Below are 25014 nucleotides of genomic sequence, written 5' to 3' on the forward strand. Positions count from 1 at the left end.
GAAAAATAGAGCGCAATTATATTAATTCTGTTAAATTTTAAATCGGATCGACCTGATTCGTTACGGTTCAAATTAGTATAGTAAAGTTCTATTTAAAAATAATTGTAGATACGAACTCGACAAACGACAATACATCTCCTTCAATGAACAAAGCTTCGACCTTTAATCCCAAATAAAAATCCTTCAGCATTCTCAATCAAATTACTTATTTTCAATCTTTAACTATTTCACAAACTCGGTCAAAACCGGTTAAAATCAGCTTAAACTCTACTATACTTGATATAACAATCTGATGGAACAATTCGATTGTTTCTCATCCAAAATGTTGCCAACTGAGATATACTCGTCTAATAATTAGAGCGTGGACAGCTGATCGCAGTTGATATATATCGGGCAAGTCAACTCAAGCTCGACCGATTTTATAAACTATGAGGAACATTTATAACCTCAGTAGTTCATACATACATGTTCACCCGATAGACAAGGAAACTTGTAGAAAAACATGTATGAATCCTCAACCTCAGTTACATTCTACATGAAAAAAATGAGAACACTATTTTCATATCAAAACATGACTTGAGGATCTCTTCTATATTTAACAATTGCAAAACTGACCTCATCTTTGTTTTAAAAAAAAACACTATTTTCATATCATCTGTGTCTGATTTTCAAATGCCTAGCAGATTAGTGGTGCAAATAAAATTTGGGACAGGAATAATATACTTGTTATCTTTGTCAGATAAGTGATTTTCACATAACAATATGTCAAATAATACCTCACATGCATAGAACTCCCTTTGGGACAAGAATTCCTTCTTTTTGAAAACTTGGTAGAGGCTACCAAGATTGCTTTGGGACAGGAATTCATTTGCAAACTCTGGCCTTTGGTGCATTATAGTTAATCTGCCCCTGGATCAATTATTCGGAAGAATTTAAAATTTTATGCGTGCGTGAAGTTATATATGCATGATATATAGGTATACCACTAATTACTTAATAAGCGATGGATACTTTTATAATATTATATATTAAAAATTAATAAACCAGCTGGTGCCACGTATCCAATTTTATGATAGTGTGGATTTTTTTTATTCAATCCGAATAGTCTGAACTTAATTAATTAAAGATAAAGATCAATACTATAAAGTATAAACCATATTTAATTGACCTGTCCAATTAATTTGAATACATCAAAATACTAAGGATATTGTCGTGATTGATGTATATTTGTAACTATAATTCTCTTTTTCAAAATATATGGGATCCAAATATTAATTGTCATAGTTTAAATTACAAATATATCGAGTTAATAATTTCCAGTCCTGGCTTAGACTGTGCTCGACAATCAAGGGGTGAAATTGTAATAAAGGAAAAGAAATGGAAGTAAACGAGCATTATTTCACCTTCTCTCCACTCCGGTTTGGAGGTGAAGGATTTCATCAAAATTCACATAACATTTCCCTCCGCTCTCTCCATTTAGAGGTGAACTCGTCTGATCAAACACGATCTAGTGATTTTCTCTGCACAGTAATTTCTCATTTCTCTTCCTCCGCGTATGTCCTTCTCGAGCAGTCTAAATGTTCGCATTTTTTTGTTTTTGATATAAATATCCCTCGGGAGGCTTATTCAAGTGCACACTATGTCAAATTAAACATGACAAAATCAGTGATGCAACCAATTATATATATAACTTCTAAGAGTTGTCTGACCATTCTCCATTACCATTAAGGTCATAAATAACGATTATTCTGTTATTGCGAAAATGTTACAAAAAAAACTGTTATAGCTAGCTACTTATTGTGCAGCTATATATATATAAATAGCTATTTAGAACATCTGATAGTGCTATAGTTTTTGAGGTCTGAAAAAGCTATAACGAACTATTTAGAACACTGATACTATATATATATTATTAGAAAATTAAGATGATGTAATCACAAATCCCACTTGACATTTATATATAATAATTAAATATAATAAAAATGCGGTAGAATATGGTTTGTTCAATCGTTGTTTTTTTATGGTCTAGAAATTTTTGAAAATAATGATTTTTAAAAATTCTAAAAAAATAGCAAATAATTTTCAAAAAAATGTAAAATTTTGTCTACAATCACATTTTAATATGAAGATCAAGTTGAACGGTTTAATTAAATAGGCTATTTAGACTTCAAATCCAATAAATTTGGAATCCAATGCACAAGAGGATCTATACATAGCCCCACTCTTTCTATTAATTTACCATGTATACATGTATATAATTATTGTTGATAAATAATTGAATGGACATTTAAGTAAAAGTAAGGGATCGATGAACAAACAAAGTTTCTAGTTCTTGGTCAACACGCTGCATAAATTCTTTATATAAGGAACAAGTGTTGTGTATTGAAATTTAACCAAGGAAAATAGGCTGAAATGGATACACTCTTTACAAGACTTGAAGAGGCCGCAAAGACTGGAGATGTTAATTTATTAAAAGAGCTTCTCAAGAACGATAAGCTCTTGCTCCAGAAAGTGATTTTGTTCTCGAGGTTCTCTATCTCAAACCCGAGCTTGCAAATTAAGGAGCTTAATGGTGAGGGCTTGTGACCTCTCCATTTGGCTGCCGCCTACGGCCATGTCACTGTAGTGAAGGAGTTGTTAAAGGTAATATGATCATTTGATTTTTGTTGTTTCTGTTTAAAAGTATATATATGGCCATATATTGATGGTAAGGTTTTTGCATACAAATCTTTGTATGCCAAAGATACGAGTAAAAAAGATCCAAATGAGATCACACCACTATTGTATAGTATGTGTAAACATTTTGATGTCAAAAAACCTTTAAGATCTTACGGTTTTCAACTATGCTTGTTACTTATTGTTTATTTTTGGCTGCAGGTTGACTTGGACCTTTGTTTAAGAAAGGAGAAACAAGAAGGGCTATTGCCACTTCATACTGCCATTAAAAAAGGAAGGGCATTAGTCGTCAAAGAGTTAGTGGAAGCCTGTGAGGAGGCAATACATATATAGGCTTACAAATGGTGGAGATACTATACTCCATTTGGCTGTTAAATATAATTCTCTCGATATAGTTGAGTTCTTGATCGATAGGGTACACAATCTTTATGCAAAGGACGACAGAGGAAATACTATTTTGCATCCCTTTCTAAGAAAATAGTTAACATTTAACAAATTTCAACTTTGCATCCCAGGTAATTAAATGTTTGTTGAGTAAAGCAGCCATTGATGTGAACACCATGAATTTGGCATCCTTAATTCCACTCGATGTTCTGTTGGGATCATGGCCGCAGAATGGAGATCTTTTCCTTGGCGAGATGATACGAGCAGCTGGGGGGAAGACTGCTGCTGAAGTGTTGTCTGAATCAGAACCTGTCAGTCATCAGGGACTCCATTTCAAGGGACAGCACAAGCCGAATACTAGCTCCAAGAACACCATTGTCTCTGCACTGATAATGACATAGAAGAAGCAACTTAATTTAGAGTTTCATAAGGAGAAAAAGGAAAAGGAGTACAATCCGCAAATTATATTGTTGGTTGCGACGTTGGTGGCGACTGTCACCTTCCAAGCAGCATTAAATCCTCCTGGAGGATTTAAATCTGATGATATAAATGATGGAATTTCTAGAGGTCAGCCTCTTCTGGGAGAAGTTTTAGATTGTTTCCTAGAATTGGATATGCTTGCGCTTTTATTATATGTTAGTGTCATGATGTGTTTTGTTATATGTGTTGTCCCTCGGAAGAAAAAAATTGTGATGTTCTTGGTAATGGTGATCTGGGGTGCTACCTTCTCAATGGGTATGGCGTTCACTGGGGGTATATATATTCTCTATCATAAGTTCTACAAAAAGACTGGTCATTGGTATAGCCTCTTGCTTTATGCATGGTTCATTACTTCATCGTTTTGAGTCTCGGTGTCTACTGGGTGCTATATAGTTCGGATTCTGATTTTCTTGCTAAAGAAAAGCGGATTATGGCAGCCAATTCAACAGAGTTTTGCTTTGCTAAAGAGAGGATGTTTCTTGAAGCGGCAACAATTCAGTAATACGACAAAAATTAATGGGTCAAATAGTTGTGAGTTTTTCAAAAAGGTAATTTGCATTATATTGATCCTTAGTACTGTTCCGGCAGGCATTAGCCTTCCATGGTTGCTATTCAGGTTTATGAGGCTTGAGTAGGATGGAATGGGTAAAATTATCTGTTTCTTTTTTATTTAGTTATACATATATGCAGTTTCTTTTTATGTTATATATTTAGTCTTTTTTTTTTATAAAATTTATAATTTATCTCCAAGAAAAAAACATGATTTCATTGTTGATTCTCATAGTCACACTTCATGTTTTTTGATATGATCATTTTGTATCATTATTAACAATCTATATGATATTCGCCGATTTTTTTAATACCCTCAATTAAAAAAATTCCAGAATTGGCCCTCAGTTTTTTTTTTTAAACTACCCCAACTGCCAGGTTTTATGGAGAGGAGGTTTGGTCCGATGCCCTTTGGACCTAACACGGTCCGATGAGCATCTTAGACTGTTAGGAAAATTTTGCTCCAAATCGCGGAAAATGAAATCGACTCTCGTTGGCTGCATGCGTTCTGATCAGGGGATTTGGAAATTCGTCAATTCCATTTCCCGTTTTGAGGGGTATCCCTTGGTTCCGATCAGACCCTAACAGGACCTGTTATTCCATTGGAATCACAGCAGATTTATTTCCGAAAAATGGAGGAATGGTGTCTGGCAAGTGCCCAAACCGGGCGGAATCATCTTCCATAGACAACAAAACAAAATCTCTGGTCTTGATGAACTTTTTCCCAGACAATCCGAACTCGATTTCAGCATGTTCTAATAATTCGGCCCCACTGCTCAGTATGCTCAACACATGTCACATTGCATCCGCCAATGCGTGGGCCAATTAAATTGCTGTTGATTTCTACAAGGTATTTATTTCCTTACATGCATATTCTATTTTATTTATTTTTCGTCGGTTCTCGGTACGTATTGTATTGTAAAAGCAATGTAGTAAATATGTACTAGTAAATATAAATTTTAAAAGATGTATTGTATTGTATTGTAAAAGCACAACGTATTCGAGACACGTTTCAAAACGCAGGTATAATGTAGTAAATATAAATTGGAAGTATAATCACTCCTCATACTATCAAAAAGTAAATTATCAAGCCCTTTTTTATTGAAAAGGAAATTTAAAACATGCTCGGCTACTTTGATTCCCTTGATCACTAATGCGAGTTCAGATCTCCTAAAGTAATTTTAATTTTAAGATTAACTTTGACAAAAAATATTAAAGTGGCTTTGTAAATTTTCAAATTGGACCGTCTGATCTGGATTGTGATTAATCCAACGGTCCGGATCCAAACTTGTTTTGGGATCCGGATCACACAAGTGCGCGGTTTAATTCTACACATAATCTAAAAAGCGCACCGTGATAGTGACAGGTGGTGCGCCGGTTCCGTGATCACACAAATGCCCGGCTTAACATAATTTAAAGCCAGACCGTATCAGTGACAGTTGGTGCGCCGGTTCCATGAAAATTTCTCGAGAAATAGAGAGCGCGAGAGCCGAGAGCAGAGAGATGTTTGGCCTTTTCTGGGATTCTCGATTCTATATTTTGATTTCTATTTCTCTCTACCTCCATTTCCAGCCAAAATCTTTCCTCTCCGACGGAGAAAAAGCGAGAAGGAAGCCTCTCAATTTTGTAAAGCTCTCTCATTTCAAGAATTTCGAGCAAAGACATTATAAGCTCTCTCTGTTCTCAACTTGATTAATTCGTGGATTGTCGGATGCGGATTTGGTTGAAAAGAGATACGATCCGACAACCGCTATGGCCAAGCGACAATATGAAGTCTGGAGAGGAAACAATGTAATATGCTTCAATTCTCTTTCCTTTCTTTTTTTCTTTTTATTGAGATTTTCAGTTATTTTATTTCATATTATATGCGTACTTGGGCTGTATAAATATATATCCAACATCATGCATTTCTACTTATCTGCTTTCTTATATATATTTTTTTATTTTGAAAAATATAATGTGCATATTGGGTATATATGAAGTAGCAAAGTTCAATGCCTTTTAATGAGCTTGGAATAGTTTCTATCAAAGTTTTTGTTGGTTTTTTTAATTTGAAACTTGGTCTGAGAATACCTTGTTAAAAATGCATCATAATCTGGGTCAAAATGCAATTTCTGTGTGTGCCTCCCGAAAAATGGGAAAAATCCAATACATATCTTGCATCTGGAATTTTCCTAATTCACCTTCCAATACCAGTTGCTAATGAAGTGGTACTTATATCAGGTGTGTTACTGTTTGCGATGTTTCTCACATGTGTTAATTTTTTGACAATTAATGAAGCAAGCATAAAAAAAAAATATGATTTTTGAAATACTTGATGATTAAGTACAAAATGGAATTAAGTATGCGCGGATAGAAGTTTTGACAGCATTATACTGGTATTACAAGGGAATAAATTGGTAATATTGTCAAAGCAATATGATCTATGTTACTTAATCCTATCTTGCATCTTTGTAAAATGCAGATAATACTCCTAAAAGGGAGACTGATTTTCGGGCCGGATTCAAAAAGGGCTATATGGACGGTTTTATTGATTATCATACCAGTCATGGTATTTTGCATTTTTGTTGCGAGAAATCTTCTTCACAAATTTTCTTCTTACATCCCAGGATTTGCCATTCTTGTTGTTACCATTGCCTTAACTATTATCGTGAGTACCAATCTTGCGTTATTATTATTATTTTTTTAGTTTTCTTGGCATTTAACAAAATAAGACTATTATTTTGTTGTTTCAAATTTCAATAATATGCTGTTCAGATAGGAAACCAGTATCATGTCTGTACCATCTCCAGTACTAATTGGTACAATGAAAAACACACGGGAAATTATCAATTGAGGAAATATAATATTTTGAAGTAAATGCAGCATGTATAAATTGATGCACTATAAGCACCATTAACATTGATTCCAGTTTATTTTTTATATTTTATTTTTGATAAAAGTGGGGTACCAAACGACTGGTACCACTTAAAAAAAAGTAAGCAAGAAAGCTTACTTAGAATACCCTAGTCTTAGAGATAACCTATTACAACCAAAGTCTGATTACTAAAAGTTCTAAACAGAAATAACAACTAGTTCACAAAATATATCAATTTGATTCCAGTTTATGAAATTTCAAATATAACACTTAGAAGTTAGAACCTGTCCTATTCAAAGTTACAAAATAATATTCTCCTACACAAAAATAGCCATATAATCCCTTCAATTTTTCCTCTAAAGAGCCTCAAAATCATGCATAGGTACTATTCTTTCTCTTCATGACAGCAGCATTCGACCCAGGATTTAAGAAGCGGGCCCTACATCCTCCAATCGACGAATCCTTGTATCACACTCCATTTCCCTCCCCTTCTAGCGGGAACCACTGCACGCTAGCGGCACCTAGGCGGGTCCCGCGAACGCTGGAAGTAAAGGCGTCTGACGGGTCCTACTCACTGAAGCTGAAGTACTGTCACACATGCATGATTTACCGGCCCCCACGCTGCTCTCACTGTTCGGTATGTGACAACTGTGTTGACCGCTTTGACCACCACTGCCCCTGGATTGGCCAATGCATTGGCCAGGTATGCTGGTCTGGCTCAATGTGCTTTTTTGTTATTTTATAACCTGAAAGATACTCTTCTGGTTTCTTGGTCAATTAGTGCTTGCCATTTTGATTCTCAACAAGTAAATATGGTACTTTATCTTTACATAGTAAGATATAAAGGATTGGTACTTGCTTTTTTTCAAAGAAAGTAAAGATTTTAACAGAGTAGTTTTGGCTTCAAGCAGCGCACGGACTGTCAAATCAAAAGAACACTACATATGATTTGTACGCTGCATGAAGCCAAAATTGCCATGTTAAAATCTTAACACAGAGGCATGCATTATGTTTAATGTTTCTAAGAGTAGTAGCAGACAAAAGATACTTATTCTTTTGCAAAGTTAAACAAGGTATTAACGTGTTCTACATGCGTGCACATGAAACTTTCCAATTTCCATAGAAGCAGGAAAATTAATGAAAATAAAAGAGAAGGGAATATGAAAAATAAAAAGAAAGAGAAAACACATCTGATCTGAGTGATTAAATCATTATATATTTTGTAGAGGAACTATCGGGTGTTTATGGGGTTCATATTATGCGGGACACTACTGTGCATGTATGTGCTTTCTATGTGCGTAATGCATATGGATTTCGTATTGAAAGAAGCAAAATGGATGGTTTTGACGGCCTTGAAGCGGTCCCCTGCCTCTGTTGCTCTCATTTTTTATTGCTTTGTTTCTCTCTGGTTCGTCGGTGGCCTCACTGCCTTTCACCTCTACCTCATGTCCACCAACCAGGTCTCTCTCTCTCTCTCTCTCTAGGAAGTTGTTTGTTATTTGTTAACAGCACTCACAACAACTGCTGCCGAGTGCAGATATATGAATTGTTTTTGAGTTCCAAGCAGATACAACTAGCGATGTTCAAACGGTCAAACTAAAACCGAATTAAAATAGTCAAACTAAAATTTTATTCAATTTTCAAATATCTAACCGAACCAACTGAATTAAACTTGTCAACCGAATAACAACTGAACCAAAAAAACCAAAGTAAATTTCGGTTTGTTTGGTTGAACCAAAATAAGAGAGAATAATTCTCAAAAGGTCAAAACTCAATACATACACAAATACATTTAATGATCGTACAAATAAATATCAAGATATATATCAGTCAAACCAAAATAAGAGAGATCAAATTGAACTAAATATAAAAAATCCTAAGTAATTCAAGTAAATATCAAGTAAATTTCGATTTGTTTGGTTGAACTGAAATAAGAGAGATTAAAATTAAACCGAACCAAAGATAAAAAAAACCAATGTAATTAAAAAATACAAACGAACCGAACCAATTAAACCGAAATCCGAACCATAAATCCAAAATTTGTCGGTTTGATTGAAAATAAAATAAACAGGATCCACTGAACACCGCTAGATATAGCAACAGAAGATGCATTTGCAATGCATTCATGTAGACGTTATCCTTTTTTTTCCCCATTTTTCCAGACAAGTTACGAGCACTACAAACGAAAACATAACAAGCCGCTAAGCTGGGAACCGAACATAAACATCTTTGACAAAGGTTGTCTGATGAATTTCAAAGAGCTTCTCTGCACCAAACCAAATACTTCTGAAATAGACTTCCGTGCCTTTGTTGAAGAATACTCGCCACTGCAGGGCCCACCTGCCTGTATCCCGGCCTGGAGGGAAGCCCCGCCACTTGACCATGAATCCCAAATGACTGTGGCAGGAGACGACATTGAGCCGATGGAACGGAAAAGTGGTGACTGGGGACAGGAATCAAGTGAGATGGGTTCAAATTGCCGAAAAAGGGAGGTGGCTATAAATATAGGCGATGAGACTGAGATTGTAGGTGGTGATGGAGACCTCCGGCCTGAGATAATTGAACCCATAAAAAATCAATAGTATTTATATTGACTAATTAATCACGATGACTAGTGTTTCACAGTTCTTTGGATTCGAGACAGTAACAGAGAGCGAAGACGGTTGCAGAAGCCATCTGCTTTTTTTGTTATATGCTTATTCTTTGTTTTATTTTGTTTGACATGTTTATGATAATTTCAGCAAAATTCTTACGAGGAAGGAAAGTAGAACAAAAAAAATTGTTGATAATTTTGGTATACAGGAATAGCCGCAAGAACCAATGGAGTTTAGAGTTAAAGAGTTTTTTTTTTTTTTTCCTGAGCATAAATTTTGTGTTGTTTCTTTGGTTGAGTTGACAATATTGATAGCCTGCTTTGTGTAAACAGTAAATGAGAACAAAGTTGAATATAGTTGAAATTAGTTGCATCGATTTTTAGATTGCAGTTTGTTGTCATCTGTGCTTAATTGGAGCAGATCCTCAACTGCAAATATTCGGAGTTAATTGATTTTGTAGCATCAATGTTGTTAATTGATTCCTTGTTTCTGTGCATCTAGTCTTCTCTTGAGGTTGATGAGAAAGGGGAAGATTTTTTTTTATTCTTGATGGAACTGTCTTATAATGCCAGATGCTGAAAATTTAAATGCAATATATCTGGTAAATCTTCTAAACGAAAGCCTGGTATATTGTTTAGAAGACGTGTACGTGATACAAATTCAAGTATAGTTCTTGTATAACTCGTGCTAATGGAATTTCAAGACCGCTTATTTTACAAATCAAATCCACAATACATGATTCCAAATATTGCATGTCGATGCAAATCTAACTTGAGAGGGGTAAAAAAAAAAATCCACTACAAGTGGACATGAACCTTGTTTCTAACTTCAGAAATATACTGCCAAATCGACTTCCAACATCAACCCACATATTCAATGTAAATCTTTCAAACTAAAACAGTTAATGAATCCAAATAGTCATATTACATAAATCCTCAACACTAAAAACTCAAGCTAGTATTATTACCAATAGAGCAACCGAAACTTCTACAACATGCACCCCTTCAAGCCAAGTAGCGAGAGCGAGGGAGAGTGTAAGAGGTAATAAAACTTTATAAACCTAAATGCTCTGAAGTTGAGAGAATGAAATGCGAATAACACAGCGGTCAAGTGTAGTGGCATGCTTACAAACAAGGGCCTCGGTTGCCTGCTCCTCATTTTCAAACTGCACAAGAGCCTGCTTCTTTCCGTTGACCTCATAGAGCTTGGAGTTGACCACGCTGCCGTGCTCCTCCACGTGGGCCACCACCTCGTCCTCTGCGATCTCATGTGGCAGGGAAGAGAGGTGGATCATTTTTGTGGGGGCGCAGCAGTACCGGTAGTTCTTTATGGCGTTGTTGTGGAACCGATTCAGGCTCGAGTTTGCGTACTCGTGTGTGTCGGGTGCGGGAGTTATGTTTGGGTATTTGGAGAAATTCACCTCCATTTTCTTCCCAAAGAGCATCGCACCCTGTTTTAAAAAGACATGAAGGAATGGTTAGAATGTATGACAATTGAGAGATAACGAGGTCATCTTTTGTGGGAGCAAGGAATTTAATCCGGAGTAACTTTACTCCACAACCAAACATGCATAGGGGAAAAGGATTATCATTTCCAGAAAGGAGCAAGCATACAATTACACTTTCACCTGTAGTTGGTAATTGTTTTTTTCAATGAGGGCTGCGTTGTTTTCATTTTTCCAAAAAGAAAAAAAAACATAAAAAAGAAAAAAAAAATGAAAACCTTTTTATTTTCATTAACTAAATCGTAAAAGGAAATCTACTTGAAAATGTTAAATAACATATAAAAGTGAAGAATGTGACCCTTAAGAAATGAGCGGCAAGTTCAGCTTGGAAACCGTCGGCCAACTGAACAAGTGCATGGTCAGGTTTATTCTTAAGTACTTTTATCCTTATGATGTTGCCATAGAGAGAGAACAAATTAAAAAGTTTATCCTCATCCACTTTCTGCAAAATAAATGACACAACCAGGAAAAAACATCAAACAAGTATCTAGAACCTTTAGAATGTATAACACAATAAGTTTAGAAGGAAAATTTTCATGCTCAGATCCAACAAAACAGATACATCTCATTAACCTTGCCAGAGCACTGAAATTTTTTTTATACACTATCCCCTCCATTTATTAAACTACTCCTTTCGCTATATAGGGTTGGATTAACAACAGTGAAGGTAGAATACTTCAGGCACCTTGTAAAATAAAATAGAGAAGCACAGCATTTTTTCCATTATCATCTCGTTTCATATGTTTCGGCCCATTAAAACTTACACCAAAAAACAAGTGACTCACCTCAGGATTCAAGTTAGTAGCAAGAATAGTGCACCTATCATTAGTGCCAGTTATTCCAGGAGGTAAGCCTCCTCCAAAAGCAGCTGCTATTGCTGCTGCATTCCCCATCTATACAAAAATATAATGTTAAACCAACTGTTTCTTTGTAAATATTTTCGTATTTAAAATATCAAGGGACAGAAATTAATTCAATGAAACCTCCCCGCTGCTGAAACAAAACCCACCTGTGCAAATGCCACTGAAAAGAATAAAAAAACAGAAAAGGAAAAATTAAGGACCTGCTAGAAACTCCAAAAGCTAAAAAGGTAGAAAAGAAAAAGAAAAAAACAAAACACCTCTTGAACCGGGTTGGAGTGCATATATGCCTCCGCCGTCACCATATCCAACCTAGTTTAGAAAAGAGGATTGCAAAGGATTAAAAAGTGCAGGATAAATGGTGACAGAAGTAAGGAAATAGGTAAGAGAAATATCAACTTGTGATGATCTGCCTCTCTGTTCAGTGGGCAAAGAAGGGTTTGTAAAATCTCTGAAAATAAAACAAAATGTATTAGAAAGATCATGATAAATTGATTGAGACATAATTTCAATACTATTTTCCTAAACTAGTTAATCCAGATACTAGTTGTGAACTTATTAATAAAGAGACATAAATAAAAACAAACCTGGATCTGTCATTGTTGCAGTTGACTTGGAGCTCATTGAGACTGTAGTTAAGAAAAAAGAAGTAATAAAAAACTTAATTTTTTAGTAAATTAGAAACAAAAGGCAAGAATTTAATCAGAATGCTTACTTCGAAAATTGAATGTCAAGCTGGCAACAACCATCATATATATTCCTCCCCTGAAAATTATTAAAGATGTCATTACTATTGAATTTTCATAAAAGAAAACAAACAGCATGCAAAAAACAGATATACGTACTTGTAAAGAAGTCCTTGCTTGTAAAGCACTCTGACGAGATTGGAACTGGATAAGGGCTTGGAAACCTAAATTTTTTTAAGGTGAATAAAGAAAACTAAAAAAATGTACAAGAATGTGGAGAAGTGTAAATTGTTAATTCACGTACCGGCAGTTTTCTGGAAAGTTACAATCTTCTCTACAAAACCGTGAGGTGAAAAAACCTGATGCAACACCTCCACTGTTATCGGGTAAATCATATGATGGATTGTCACCAAGAGGATGCGATTTGGTTGCGAATCCTAGGAGAAAGAGAAAGAAAGAGAGAGAATAGAGAGATAGAGAGAGAATAAATAGCTGGAAGATTTGATTGGGATAGGACAAGGGAAAATATAATGAGATAAGCACACAATTTTGCAAAATGTAGAACTAAACTAAATATTGTATTACAGCAATTTAATGAGCAAGTGGTTAACAAAGAACAGTACCACGCAAGTGCTTGTTTTACCAGATATACCGTAATTGAAAGATAACTTGTGATTAATTTAGAAATTACCCAGAATTCCATCTTAAAAGGATAGAATATCTAACTAATGTATTGTATTCCTAAAAGAATGTTAAAACGTGACATCAATCCTTACACTGTAAAAAAATGCTCACAAATTAATTTCATTCCTTGTGGATAAATCAGAAACTAAGTTCATTACAATAAAAAAAAATACAAATTTTAGAGGGCATCTGCATCAAAATATAAATAATCAAGGCCACGAAATCCCACAACTATTTAGTTTTCTAAATTCATATGAACATCCATATTCATTTAATGCATTATTTATTAAGCCTGTGGTTAAAAAAAGCAAAATTTCACCTGGTCACTTTTCCTTCCTTGTGCATTCTGGTCAGCCGTTGTAAGCTCCTGGTGTGAAGAGAATTGAAGGTACACATTCCTTCCTCTGCAATTCACAATTTTAAACAAAACAAAAGTTGACAATTTCGTTAAAACCAATATATCCAAATGCAATCAAGAGGACTTGAGATGACTCTAAAATTTATTATGTATAACACAAATCAGAAACTAAACAAAATAAAGCCATCTATATACTAGGAGAGTGCTAAAATATGTATTATTTAAACAAATTTTGTTATAATCACCTAACACTAGGTTGAACAGTAGAATAGTATTGCAACGCACTAACAGCTGATGCCACATCATGCATTTGTACAAGTGCCTGTCGAATAAAAGATGGGAACCGAAAAAATAAAGAAGTTTTAAGTATCCCAACCAAACTATAAACGATTACAACATTATATGTTTAACATAGAAAAATAGGCAATAATTGATTGGAATCCTGATTGAAAACTTACCTGATTCTTTGCCCGAAGCATCACAACCTTAGAAGCTACACCAAATGGCTGAATTAACTGGAGAAGATCAGCCTATTGAATTAACATAAATAAATTTCATTAAACGAAATTCAAATATGATAAAAAATATTAGATGACAGAAAATCACCACACAGATCAAATCTAATTACCTCAGCAATCTCTAGTCCAACATTACGAACATGAATCACCTTCGATGGTTCAGTCATCCTCGCTCGCTTCCTACTCAGATCAGCGGGAAAAGAAAAGAAAACCAAAATCACGAAAATATAAGAAACAATTACATTCTTATAATAACATCACAAAAGAGACATGAAAAGTAAATATACCTAGATACGAAATGAACACGAGTCCTCTAGGATTAGGTTTTGTCCTACTAGGTTTTTAATCTTTCATTCAAACGATGGAGAATCGAAGAGCCGAGATTGGAGAAACCCTAGGGTTTAGTTTCTACGGCTTTTTTTTTCTATTTCTAATTTCTAATGGGGCTCTGGAATCAGATATTTTGGGGTAAATAAAAAAGAAAAAAAAAAGAGGGGGGAGGGGAGAGAGAGAGAGAGCGCCTGCGCGGTTGCGCCTATGAATAACAGGAGAGGATAGAGATACTGCGTAAGAGTTGTACATTTGGACTTGTTCGGAGTGGTATAATGCTTCGCAGGAGTTAATTATAATTCATTCAATATTTTTCATGGTTATCTATTATGAATTATGATAGTAAACAATTATTATTATTTTTAAGAAACACAAAAATTTATGGTGTATTTTTAAGAAACAAATTTATATGGAGGAGGGATCCAATTATATCATTTTATGGTGTCATATCTTGATACCATATGTTTATAAGTTATTTTTACGATTTTAAAATCCAAACAGTCAATTCGAACTGTTCAACATGATCTCCAAATTATAATGTGCTTGGAGACCAAATTTTACATTTTTTTTTTTAATTATTTACTATTTTTTTTTTAGAATTCTTGAATATCGTTGTTTTTCAATAGTTCAAAATTATCTGAAAATAACAATTTTGTATACATCTTAATAAATACTAAAAAAATTTCAAAAAAATATAAAATTTGATCTCCAGCTACATTTTAAAATTACAAAAATGACTTATAAACACATAATTTCAAGACGTATCATCATAAAATGGTGTAATTGAACCCCTCATTTATATGGTCATTTAAGAAAATTAAGTTCAATATCATTAGAACAAATTACTTAGATGATCTATATTAGAATTCATCGAAAATATTTTTAGTAAAAGTAAGATTCAAATAAATTGATGTATCCCATTTCTTATTTATTCTCTCTTTATAGTGTATTTAAAAAAAAAACAAAGTATGAGGGTAGTTTTTTTTCGTAATTTTGATGTTGTAATTTATATAGAAAATAATAATTATAATGTACTTTCTATTAGTGGCTTAAACCTCAAAACATATTGGATGGGGTATTGAAAAGTAAATCTGTAATAAATTTCTGCATACTAAGAAAGTAAGAATAAAATAAAAGAAATATCAGTTGGTTTCTCTGATTGCTTTGTTCCAATGTAGGGGAAGAAAAGAGATGGGAATAGTGATTAAAAATCATGATTTAAATATATTGTGAATGATTAAAAACGAACTAATAAAAATTATTCTATTTTCATGCAATTGTATAAATATTATTCTTTATAGGATTGCTTAACACAAAACATCTGCTCCTGAATAACAGCTTTAGGTAAACCTGCAGACAATTTATCCCAGCAGCTCCGTATAGAGTCTGCAGCTCCATACACAGTTATACCGAGTCCCCGTATTCTCTATGGTAGGGTATGAGCTGAGGCCAGTGTTTTAATAATCGGTTCTTATTCGATATTCGGAAAGCCACCGCATATCGCATATACAGTTTTTTATTCGGATTTTAAAATGAAAATTCATATTAATTTGTATACAAAAAAAGTATTTATAATTGACTGTACATGTTAAACTGGCGATGAAATGTTAAAATATCGATCTCCATCTCATACTAAATAAAATCCTGAAATATTCATATATTAGTCTCAATTCGGCTGAATATTCGAATACGCGGCCAAATATGTGACCGAATATTCGAATACGCGGCCAAATATGTGGCCGAATATTCAAAACCGTATATTGGACTGAATACTCATTTTCTATTCAGATTCCAACCGAATACAAATATTCAGCCGAATAGACCCATTTTTAAAATACTAGCTGAGGCCAACTCTTTTCGGTATCTATTTAAAGTTTAAACATAGAGGGTTCACTTTTGAGATTCCTGCTAAAGAATTCTACATTTCAGTGCCGAAGGTGATCCAAATTCCAATTATACTTGCTATGTTTCTTCCAATGGTTTTGCAACTCCGATTGGATTTCATTTCTAATCTATCCAAATTTGTTTAGTCTAATTTGGAACTAAAGGCTTAGTTATTGTACTTGCAACTTGTTAACAAGCCCGTAACCAGTCGCTTGACAATACCTCGCAGGAATTTAATTTCTAACCTTTTTACAGTCTGTCAACAATACCCAGATTTTAAAGTTATAATAATAAGAAAAAGTTATTCAAATATAGCTTACAGGCTTACAGCCTTACATAATATATCAAAACTCCAGTAAATTACATAAATCTCAGCAGCGATTATGCATTGTGAACAGGCTTAAAAACTGTTAAATCGTACCATTCCACAGTTGGTGTTAGCCTTGTAAAAACAAACATGCAAAAAACAAATTGAATATAATAAATAAATATTTCACAAAGAAGAAAACAAAAAAAAAAGAACAAAAACATAAGCTAACATTAAACCAACTTCTGAATTTCACAGCTTCAAAAACTGGATTAAAAAAAAAACAGCGCTCTTGCACTTGCTGATGAAGATAAGTTACAGTTCCACCTTTTGTAGATCTCAAATACATACAGTCAACAGAGAGCTAGCTACACATCAACTCCAAAATCAAATTTTAACACATCTCCTCCATGTTTTTCAATCCGAGGGTCGATTTAGGGAGTCTAAACCCTCAGTACGGCTTCTGACAAGCCGATTAAACACCTCTCTTACCTGCCTCTCAAGCGGGTCCAGTCCCTCTTTGATAACACCGCTAACCTTCTCCAGCTCTCGAGCCACCTCCTTTATTTCCACTTCTTTCTCCTCTTCTAATGGGAACTGGGCAGCATCAATGATCTCACCTAGTTGCCTCGAGATACGTTCTATCTCTCCAATCTCCTTTAAGAGACCTGAATTACTCTTTTTTTCCCTTCTCTTCCACTCCTCCATAACTTTCTCGTAGATTGAATAAACTGTGGGACCCCACGAGAAGATACGAGGTGGGGCCGTGAAGTGAGCCCCACCTAAGCTTCCGGTGCGGTCACATTGGCATGGGAGGGAGGCGGCGAGGGATAACATGGAGACATATAACACAGCACCCATGGTATACACAGAGGCTGACATGTCAGAGGCCCCGACCCCACGAGGTGGGTTGAGGCCACTCCCAATAGCTTGAAGCTGTTTTGTTGCCGACCAACCCCTCGAGACACTCCATGTAAGAGATCTGCAAATTTACAGTTTCGTTAGTAAAATTATAAATTGCCCCAAGGTGAAATTATATTCCCTGATTTTTTCAGCTTTGTTAAATATGGTACCAGAATGACTAATGTGCAGCTTTATATATGCCAAAATTGCAAATAGCCTCAGAACGCATTCAAGAAATGACTAAATTTGGCAAGCAACCTTAGGCCAATTGAATATGCGAATGGTGTCTTATCAAGCTAATTTTTTATTCAAATTTTGAACTATGCAGTACGATATTCATATTAGAATGGAAATAAAATATTGATTCAAACCTTCTGTTAGTTGTAGGATCTAAAATGGTCAGCAAATAATATATAAGACAGAGTGACAATGATGTGTGGCAACTGTTTGACCCATGCTTGATACATAGTTTATCAAGCTCTTAGTAGTTTATTCAATATATACCAGGTTTAAAATTAGTTTGTTATATGAAACTTTCAAGAAATTGTTATTTTTTCAAATTTAGCTTCATAGGCACCAAAAACCTTGGTCATTGGAAATCTCCTAAATATAGAAGTTCAATTATTTTAATTAGAACAATCTTATCTTCAGTCTTTGATATTATTTATTTATTTATTTTGACTTTTGGTCTTCAATGTTAAAATTTACAACTTGCCACAAAAGTGCATGGTACATCACGAACACTACATATATCCAACGGAAGGGCCTTAAGTAAACAAGAAATATATAAATTTAGAAAGATAAAAAACTATACAAAATTGAGGGGCCATAATTTCCTCTATGATTCATACAGTCCACAGTTTGCTATGCGAATATTACTTTAAAATAACCATCATATCAGCTTTTACAGACAGGCCTTCTCTATGCACATAGTGCAAAGATTGTTCAGTACTGCACAGTATCGGAACTGTGTTACTAAGTTTGTTTGAGAAAATATTCATAGACAATGAACAACAGTTCTCAAAATTAAGTTAGCAATTTTAAATAGACTTTAAAAAACTGGGTTTTTCATGACCTTTTACCAGTACTGGTACCAAGTACCAACCATAACATACCAACGTCTCACCCATATCAGTCCACAACAAAACCGTGTCAGCAAATATTAGAGAATAATTGAGCAATCAGTTGAATCTAGCACGTCACATGGCCCAAAATTCAGTGACCAACCAATCCTAACACCTAACATAAAATAAACCTTGGCAAAGCATACAACCTCTCCAGTTCATATAGTACCTGAAATGTCCATTGCCGGAGCTCCCGCTGCCTCCGCCTCCACTGCTACTCCTCCTATGGTGTGGTCCCCCACCGTGGCCATGGTGGTGATCTTTATTGTTCGCGCCACGAGCAAACGAACGGTTTCTAAACCCAGACCCGGTACCCGATCCAGGCAGATCCCTCTCATCCAGCATCATAATCGCCAGATCCCCAATCGCTTTCCTCGCACGCCTTACGGGACCCTCACCTAGCGGATCCGGACCCGTTAACGACGCAATAACAATTTGCACATGCTTCTGCCAGTTGCGAACCCGTTCGATACCATCTCGAACGGCAGTGCACAGATCGAGCGATTTCACAGCCCGGTCGAAGAAGTCTGTTATATACCGGTCGGTCGGTGGTCGGCTAAGGTTCGGACCAGCGGTCTGGATGATGAACCGGAACTCTTCTAGGGATATGAGAAAGGTGTCGAGGAGCCTCCGCGTCCAGGTTAGAGAAAGTACAGATGACGAATCGGAGGTGAGGTCGGAGAAGAGATCGGACACGTGGCGGTTGAAGGAAGAGAGATCGGAGGGATCGTGGCCGTCCATTCGAGTTGTCAGCGCTGGCATTTGCTGGTTTACTGCATGAGGAAACGAGAAAGGGGAAGGGGAGAGGAAAGGAAAGGGAAAGGAAGGCACAGAGAAATGGAGAGGAAGGAGAAGAGAGAAGGCAAAGAGGATTTTGATTGAAGCGATTGTAATTTGGTTGTCAGGTCTAAAATTGGCTTCTTTATCAGATTATGTGGGTGATTTATTTATTCAAATTTTTTTTTTTTTTTTTTGAGGAAACCGAAACCGCCAGCCAGAAATGTTTAGATTCCAAGTCTGGTCATGAAATTAAAATAATAAAATAAAGTGGTCAACAGTCGATAATTTAAACATGTTTGTGTTTAATAAAATATTAAAATCGGCACAGCAGGTGCACGGTTTGGTCAACAACAAATAATTATACCTTTTAATCAAGTTTTTTTTTTTTTTTTTCCTCTTATTCTGTGGCTTTCCTTTTTTGTTTATAGAAAATCCTAGTTTTCCTGTTAATGGCATGAAAGGGTATTTAAATGATATATTGTTTTTTCTTTCTGCTCAAACTATTTCGGTTATGGAAATTCAATACAAAAAAAATATATTTCATTCTTTGTTACTGAATTGGAATTAATTGTTTCAATCGGAGTGTTGGTTGCTTGATAGTGGTAGAATTGTACGAAATGAAATTTTGTGAAAATAAATTATTAGAATTATAAGCCTAAGGGCGGCCATTTTTTTTAATACCCCAAAACAAAAGAAAAATATAAAAACAACCTCTGTTTTGGATTTTTTTCATATATGCCCTGACCGCCTGGAAACGGGGCGGGCCAAAATTTTAGCAAACCGCCCATTGTATGGGCGCTTCATGCCATTACCAAACCGCCCATATAATGGGCGGTCCACTTTTTCTTTTTTTTTTTCTTTTTTTTTTAAGTTTTGTTTTTTTTTAAACAGAAATTTTTTTATTTTTTGTATTGAAATATTAGAAATATTGAATATATTTCTTTAAAAATAGATGAAATACAATATAATTTAATTTATTAGAAAGACTACAACAAATAACCCGGATCAATATTTTTCAGGCCGGATTTTTCGCAGCTGTAAGAAAAATTAATATATTTCTTTATGTGTTATTGGACAAAAATAAAAATGCTTAGATTCCGAGCGGCCATTTTTATTAATACCCAAAAAAAAAAACTTTTTTACCAAAATAACCTGAAAATTGTTTTTTTTTAAATCTAACCAGACCGCCAGGATCACTGGCGGTCCGGTTCCATAGCAGACCGCCAGGGACCTGGGCGGTCCACTATGGACCAGACCGCCAGTGATCCTGGCGGTCCGGTTTTTTTTTTTTTTTTTTTTTTTTTTAGAGAGAGATCTGATTTTTTTTTTCTTAATATTTTCATTTGTGAAGTTTTAGTTTTTTTTTGCTTAGAGTATTTGTAAAAAAATAACGTCATTTAGGGAGAACCCCTGAGCATCCGAAGCATCAGAATTAAAAACAGAAAATACATAAAATGGGCAAAAAGTGACGCAACCCTAAAAACATAAAAGACATAAAAAAAACATAAAATACATAAAAAAAAACATAAAAGACCCTAAAAACTCTAAAATTATAAAGAAAGGTCCAAAAGTCCATGAAGGAAGGCTCGGATCGCGAATCTGAGCCCGAAAATGGGCGAAACGAATCTATAGATTAGTTTTTGATCCGGTTTTGGGCTGTGGAGTTCCTGTCAAAATTTCAGCCCGATCCGACGGACGGATCAAAAGTTACGCCCCTTTTCGTGAAGCATGCGCAGGACCATATTGCATCACATCTTCTGATTTTGGTTTGAGAAGATCAGATCGGAGAGAAGCGTGAAGCGAAGTGAATGCTATGTTTTAAACCCTAGGCATGCGTTTGAAAGAGGTGCGCGTGACTTAAAATGAAATTTTTTTAGCTTTACTGTCGGCTGTTTATAAATAGGCGACACTAATAACTGAGAATTTTTTTTAGCTTTAGTATCGGTTGTTTATAGATAATTCTTGAATAATCTCTTAGGCTTTTAACTAAACAAAATACCGATCGTTGTACTAAAACTTAAACTGCATTTTTGAGGCACTAAACCCGGATGCTCAGGGGTTCTCCCTAAATGACGTTATTTTTTGACAAATACTCTAAGCAAAAAAAACTAAAACTTCACAAATGAAAATATTAAGAAAAAAAAATCAGATCTCTCTCTAAAAAAAAAAAAAAAAAAAAATTGCTTTTTTTTTTTAATTCTGATGCTTCGGATGCTCAGGGGTTCTCCCTAAATGACGTTATTTTTTGGCAAATACTATAAGCAAAAAAAACTAAAACTTCACAAATGAAAATATTAAGAAAAAAAATCAGATCTCTCTCTAAAAAAAAAAAAAAAAAAAAAAAAACCCGGACCGCCAGGATTACTGGCGGTCTGGTTAGATTTAAAAAAAAAACAATTTTCAGGTTATTTTGGTAAAAAAGTTTTTTTTTGGGGTATTAATAAAAATGGCCGGATTCCGAGTAATTGATCCCGGTTCAAAAGTCACTTCTATGTAATCTAGAAAATATTATAATCCTTCTAGGACATTTAATTTATAAAAAGTTGTATCTATTTTGAGAATTCTTTTTGAATAACAATTATTAAATAACTTAAAGTTTTTATTTTTTTTCAAAAATAGATACAACTTTTTATAAATTAAATGTCCTAGATGGATCATAATATTTTCTAGATTACATAGAAGTGACTTTTGAACCGGGATCAATAACTCGGAATCTAAGCATTTTTATTTTTGTCCAATAACACATAAAGAAATATATTAATTTTTCTTACAGCCGCGAAAAATCCGGCCTGAAAAATATTGATCCGGGTTATTTGTTGCAGTCTTTATAATAAATCAAATTATATTGTATTTCATCTATTTTTAAAGAAATATATTCAACATTTCTAATATTTCAATACCAAAAATAAAAAAATAAAAAAATTTCTGTTTAAAAAAAAAAAATTAGAACCCGAGACCGCCCAAGCCTGGGGCGGTTCATTTTTTTTTTTGAAAGTTTTTTTTTAAACATAAATTTTTTTATTTTTTTTATTTTTTGTATTGAAATATTAGAAATGTTGAATATATTTCTTTAAAAATAGATGAAATACAATATAATTTGATTTATTAGAAAGATTGCAACAAATAACCCGGATCAATATTTTTCAGGCCGGATTTTTCGCGGCTGTAAGAAAAATTAATATATTTCTTTATGTGTTATTGGACAAAAATAAAAATGCTTAGATTCCGAGTTATTGATCCCGGTTCAAAAGTCACTTCTATGTAATCTAAAAAATATTATAATCCTTCTAGTACATTTAATTTATAAAAAGTTGTATCTATTTTGAGAATTCTTTTTGAATAACAATTATTAAATAACTTAAAGTTTTTATTTTTTTTTCAAAAATAGATACAACTTTTTATAAATTAAATGTCCTAGAAGGATTATAATATTTTTTAGATTACATAGAAGTGACTTTTGAATCGGGATCAATAACTCGGAATCTAAGCATTTTTATTTTTGTCCAATAACATATAAAGAAATATATTAATTTTTCTTACAGCCGCGAAAAATCCGGCCTAAAAAATATTGATCCGGGTTATTTGTTGTAGTCTTTCTAATAAATCAAATTATATTGTATTCCATCTATTTTTAAAGAAATATATTCAATATTTCTAATATTTCAATACAAAAAATAAAAAAATTTCTGTTTAAAAAAAAACAAAACTTAAAAAAAAAAAGAAAAAGAAAAATAAAAAGTGGACCGCCCATTATATGGGCGGTTTGGTAATGGCATGAAGCGCCCATACGATGGGCGGTTTGCTAAAATTTTGGCCCGCCCCATTTCCAGGCGGTCAGGGCATATATGAAAAAAACCCAAAACAGAGGTTATTTTTATATTTTTCTTTTCTTTTTGGGGTATTAAAAAAAATGGCCGGCCTAAGGGCATTCGACTCAAAAAAAAAAAAAAAAATTATTAGAATTATTATTGTAGGTGCTAACACGAAAACAGTATTCTTCTGGAAACATTATTAATTTATTTTTTATTTAAAAAAAAAAGCTTGGTCTAGTGCAAAACTTTATGTCAAATAAGCACATCATATGATGTGTTTTATTTTTCTAACACATTTCTTTTCGTTATTGTTAGAATAAAAACTTTTATTTCATCTTTTGTTGAAACTTGAAACCATTTCTGATTGTACCCCCTTTTGCAATAAAATAAGTATAATTATTTTGCTAATTACAATGGATCTTATAAACATGATTTATCTTTATAAGGGAAATAACCAAGGGATTTTTTTTTTTTTGATTAAACTAACTTAGCATTTAACCACCAATGCAAATTACACCTGTCACAATAAAAATAATGCATTGTTTTCTGTATAGAAAAAAAAAATTAAATCCACCTCAAAAGTCCAAATTTAACTTAGGAATTCATGAACTCCATCAAGTCCCACATGTTTGCATTGAAATGTCAATATATAGAAATGTATAGAAATGTATAGTAAATATATTTTATCAGAATATATTAAAATAATATTAATTTATCTTTTCCAAGTTGCACATATATTCGGAGAAAAGAGTAGAACTAGGGTGCTCTTAAGCTCGCCAAAGTTTTGGTAAGCTTAACTCTAAAACTCATCAAATCGATTTCAAATGACGAATCCGAACCGTTGAAATCCGCCTACCTTACGTGTGATGCATCTACATGTGAAATTTTTAAACATTCGAATTAATTTAGTATAAAGCAAGCGGTCAAAATTAGAAGGTTAATAAATTAATTTTAGTGCATTCATTTTTGAACGTTTTTTGACCGTTTGACTTTATACTAAATTAATTCGAATGTTTAAAAATTTCACATGTAGATGCATCACACGTAAGGTAGGCGGATTTCAACGGTTCGAATTCGTCATTTGAAATCGATTTAATGAATTTTAAAGTTAAGCTCACCAAAACTTTGGTGAGCTTAAGAGCACCCTAGTTCTACTCCGGAGAAAAATATAATAAAACATTATATTTTGAGTGTACCAGTACCTGTAATTTAATATTTGTTCCATGATTTGTAATGAGGGCTGAATCAGTTAAAACATATAAAGATGCACACAAAATGCTTTAAAATTGTTGCACCAGCTTATATTCACAAATGTTGCCCTTTTCAAATTTGCACAAAAGACATTTAGTTTATTAGTAGATGTAAATATTTCTTGAACATTGTTAGCTTGTGATTCTATGATTTCAAAATGTGATACAAATTGAATAAGAATACCAACAATGCACGAAATCCAATATACATCAATTCCAACGGCCTTATTTTGAACATTAAGGCTCTGTTTGGCTGTGTTACTGTTCGCGTGGGAAGAAAAAAATTCAACTGAATTTTTTTCCCCACATGAACAGTAAAAAACAATTCAAATTTTCATTTTTTCTATGCCCACACTCATTCCCATCAGTGGGCCGAACAGGGTCTAATTGATATTGTTTTCAAAATAGCAAAGATAAATTAAATATGCAAGTAGGTAAACTAGTAAGCATTATGTTAATATTGCAACATTAAAC

General features: G+C 33.9%; 3 protein-coding genes across 6 annotated transcripts; 1 reads left to right on the forward strand and 2 right to left on the reverse strand.

Moving 5' to 3' along the window:
* The first annotated feature begins 5520 nt into the window (after window positions 1-5520).
* On the forward strand, window positions 5521-10724 carry LOC144558827 (protein S-acyltransferase 8-like). Of its 3 annotated transcripts, none has more exons than XM_078307722.1 (5): window positions 5521-5880; window positions 6554-6739; window positions 7329-7649; window positions 8173-8406; window positions 9109-10724. In XM_078307722.1, the coding sequence occupies exons 1-5, from the start codon at window positions 5842-5844 to the stop codon at window positions 9526-9528; spliced, it is 1200 nt and encodes a 399-aa protein (XP_078163848.1). In that variant the 5' UTR covers window positions 5521-5841; the 3' UTR covers window positions 9529-10724. The 3 variants fall into 3 exon arrangements, with proteins under 3 accessions (XP_078163848.1, XP_078163857.1, XP_078163864.1); XM_078307731.1 differs by having other exon boundaries at window positions 7354-7649; XM_078307738.1 differs by having other exon boundaries at window positions 7357-7649.
* LOC144558817 (polypyrimidine tract-binding protein homolog 3-like) lies at window positions 10234-14671 on the reverse strand. 2 transcript variants are annotated; one of them, XM_078307699.1, is made up of 15 exons: window positions 14438-14671; window positions 14261-14330; window positions 14091-14162; window positions 13878-13954; window positions 13594-13678; window positions 12895-13027; window positions 12750-12814; window positions 12620-12669; window positions 12492-12533; window positions 12304-12355; window positions 12165-12216; window positions 12054-12067; window positions 11830-11937; window positions 11343-11486; window positions 10234-10990 (listed from the first exon to the last, which is right to left on the reverse strand). In XM_078307699.1, the coding sequence occupies exons 2-15, from the start codon at window positions 14315-14317 to the stop codon at window positions 10601-10603; spliced, it is 1341 nt and encodes a 446-aa protein (XP_078163825.1). In that variant the 5' UTR covers window positions 14318-14330; window positions 14438-14671; the 3' UTR covers window positions 10234-10600. The 2 variants fall into 2 exon arrangements, with proteins under 2 accessions (XP_078163825.1, XP_078163833.1); XM_078307707.1 differs by lacking the exon at window positions 11343-11486.
* A 2151-nt stretch (window positions 14672-16822) lies between these two features.
* On the reverse strand, window positions 16823-19610 carry LOC144558852 (protein BYPASS1-LIKE-like). The gene is made up of 2 exons (XM_078307759.1): window positions 18868-19610; window positions 16823-17653 (listed from the first exon to the last, which is right to left on the reverse strand). Exons 1-2 carry the CDS (start codon window positions 19458-19460, stop codon window positions 17089-17091), a joined length of 1158 nt encoding a protein of 385 aa, XP_078163885.1. The 5' UTR covers window positions 19461-19610; the 3' UTR covers window positions 16823-17088.
* Window positions 19611-25014: the final 5404 nt, after the last annotated feature.

The sequence above is a fragment of the Carex rostrata genome, chromosome 1, assembly GCF_964058835.1.
Source record: "Carex rostrata chromosome 1, lpCarRost1.2, whole genome shotgun sequence".
In the NCBI taxonomy this organism is placed as follows: Eukaryota; Viridiplantae; Streptophyta; class Magnoliopsida; order Poales; family Cyperaceae; genus Carex; species Carex rostrata.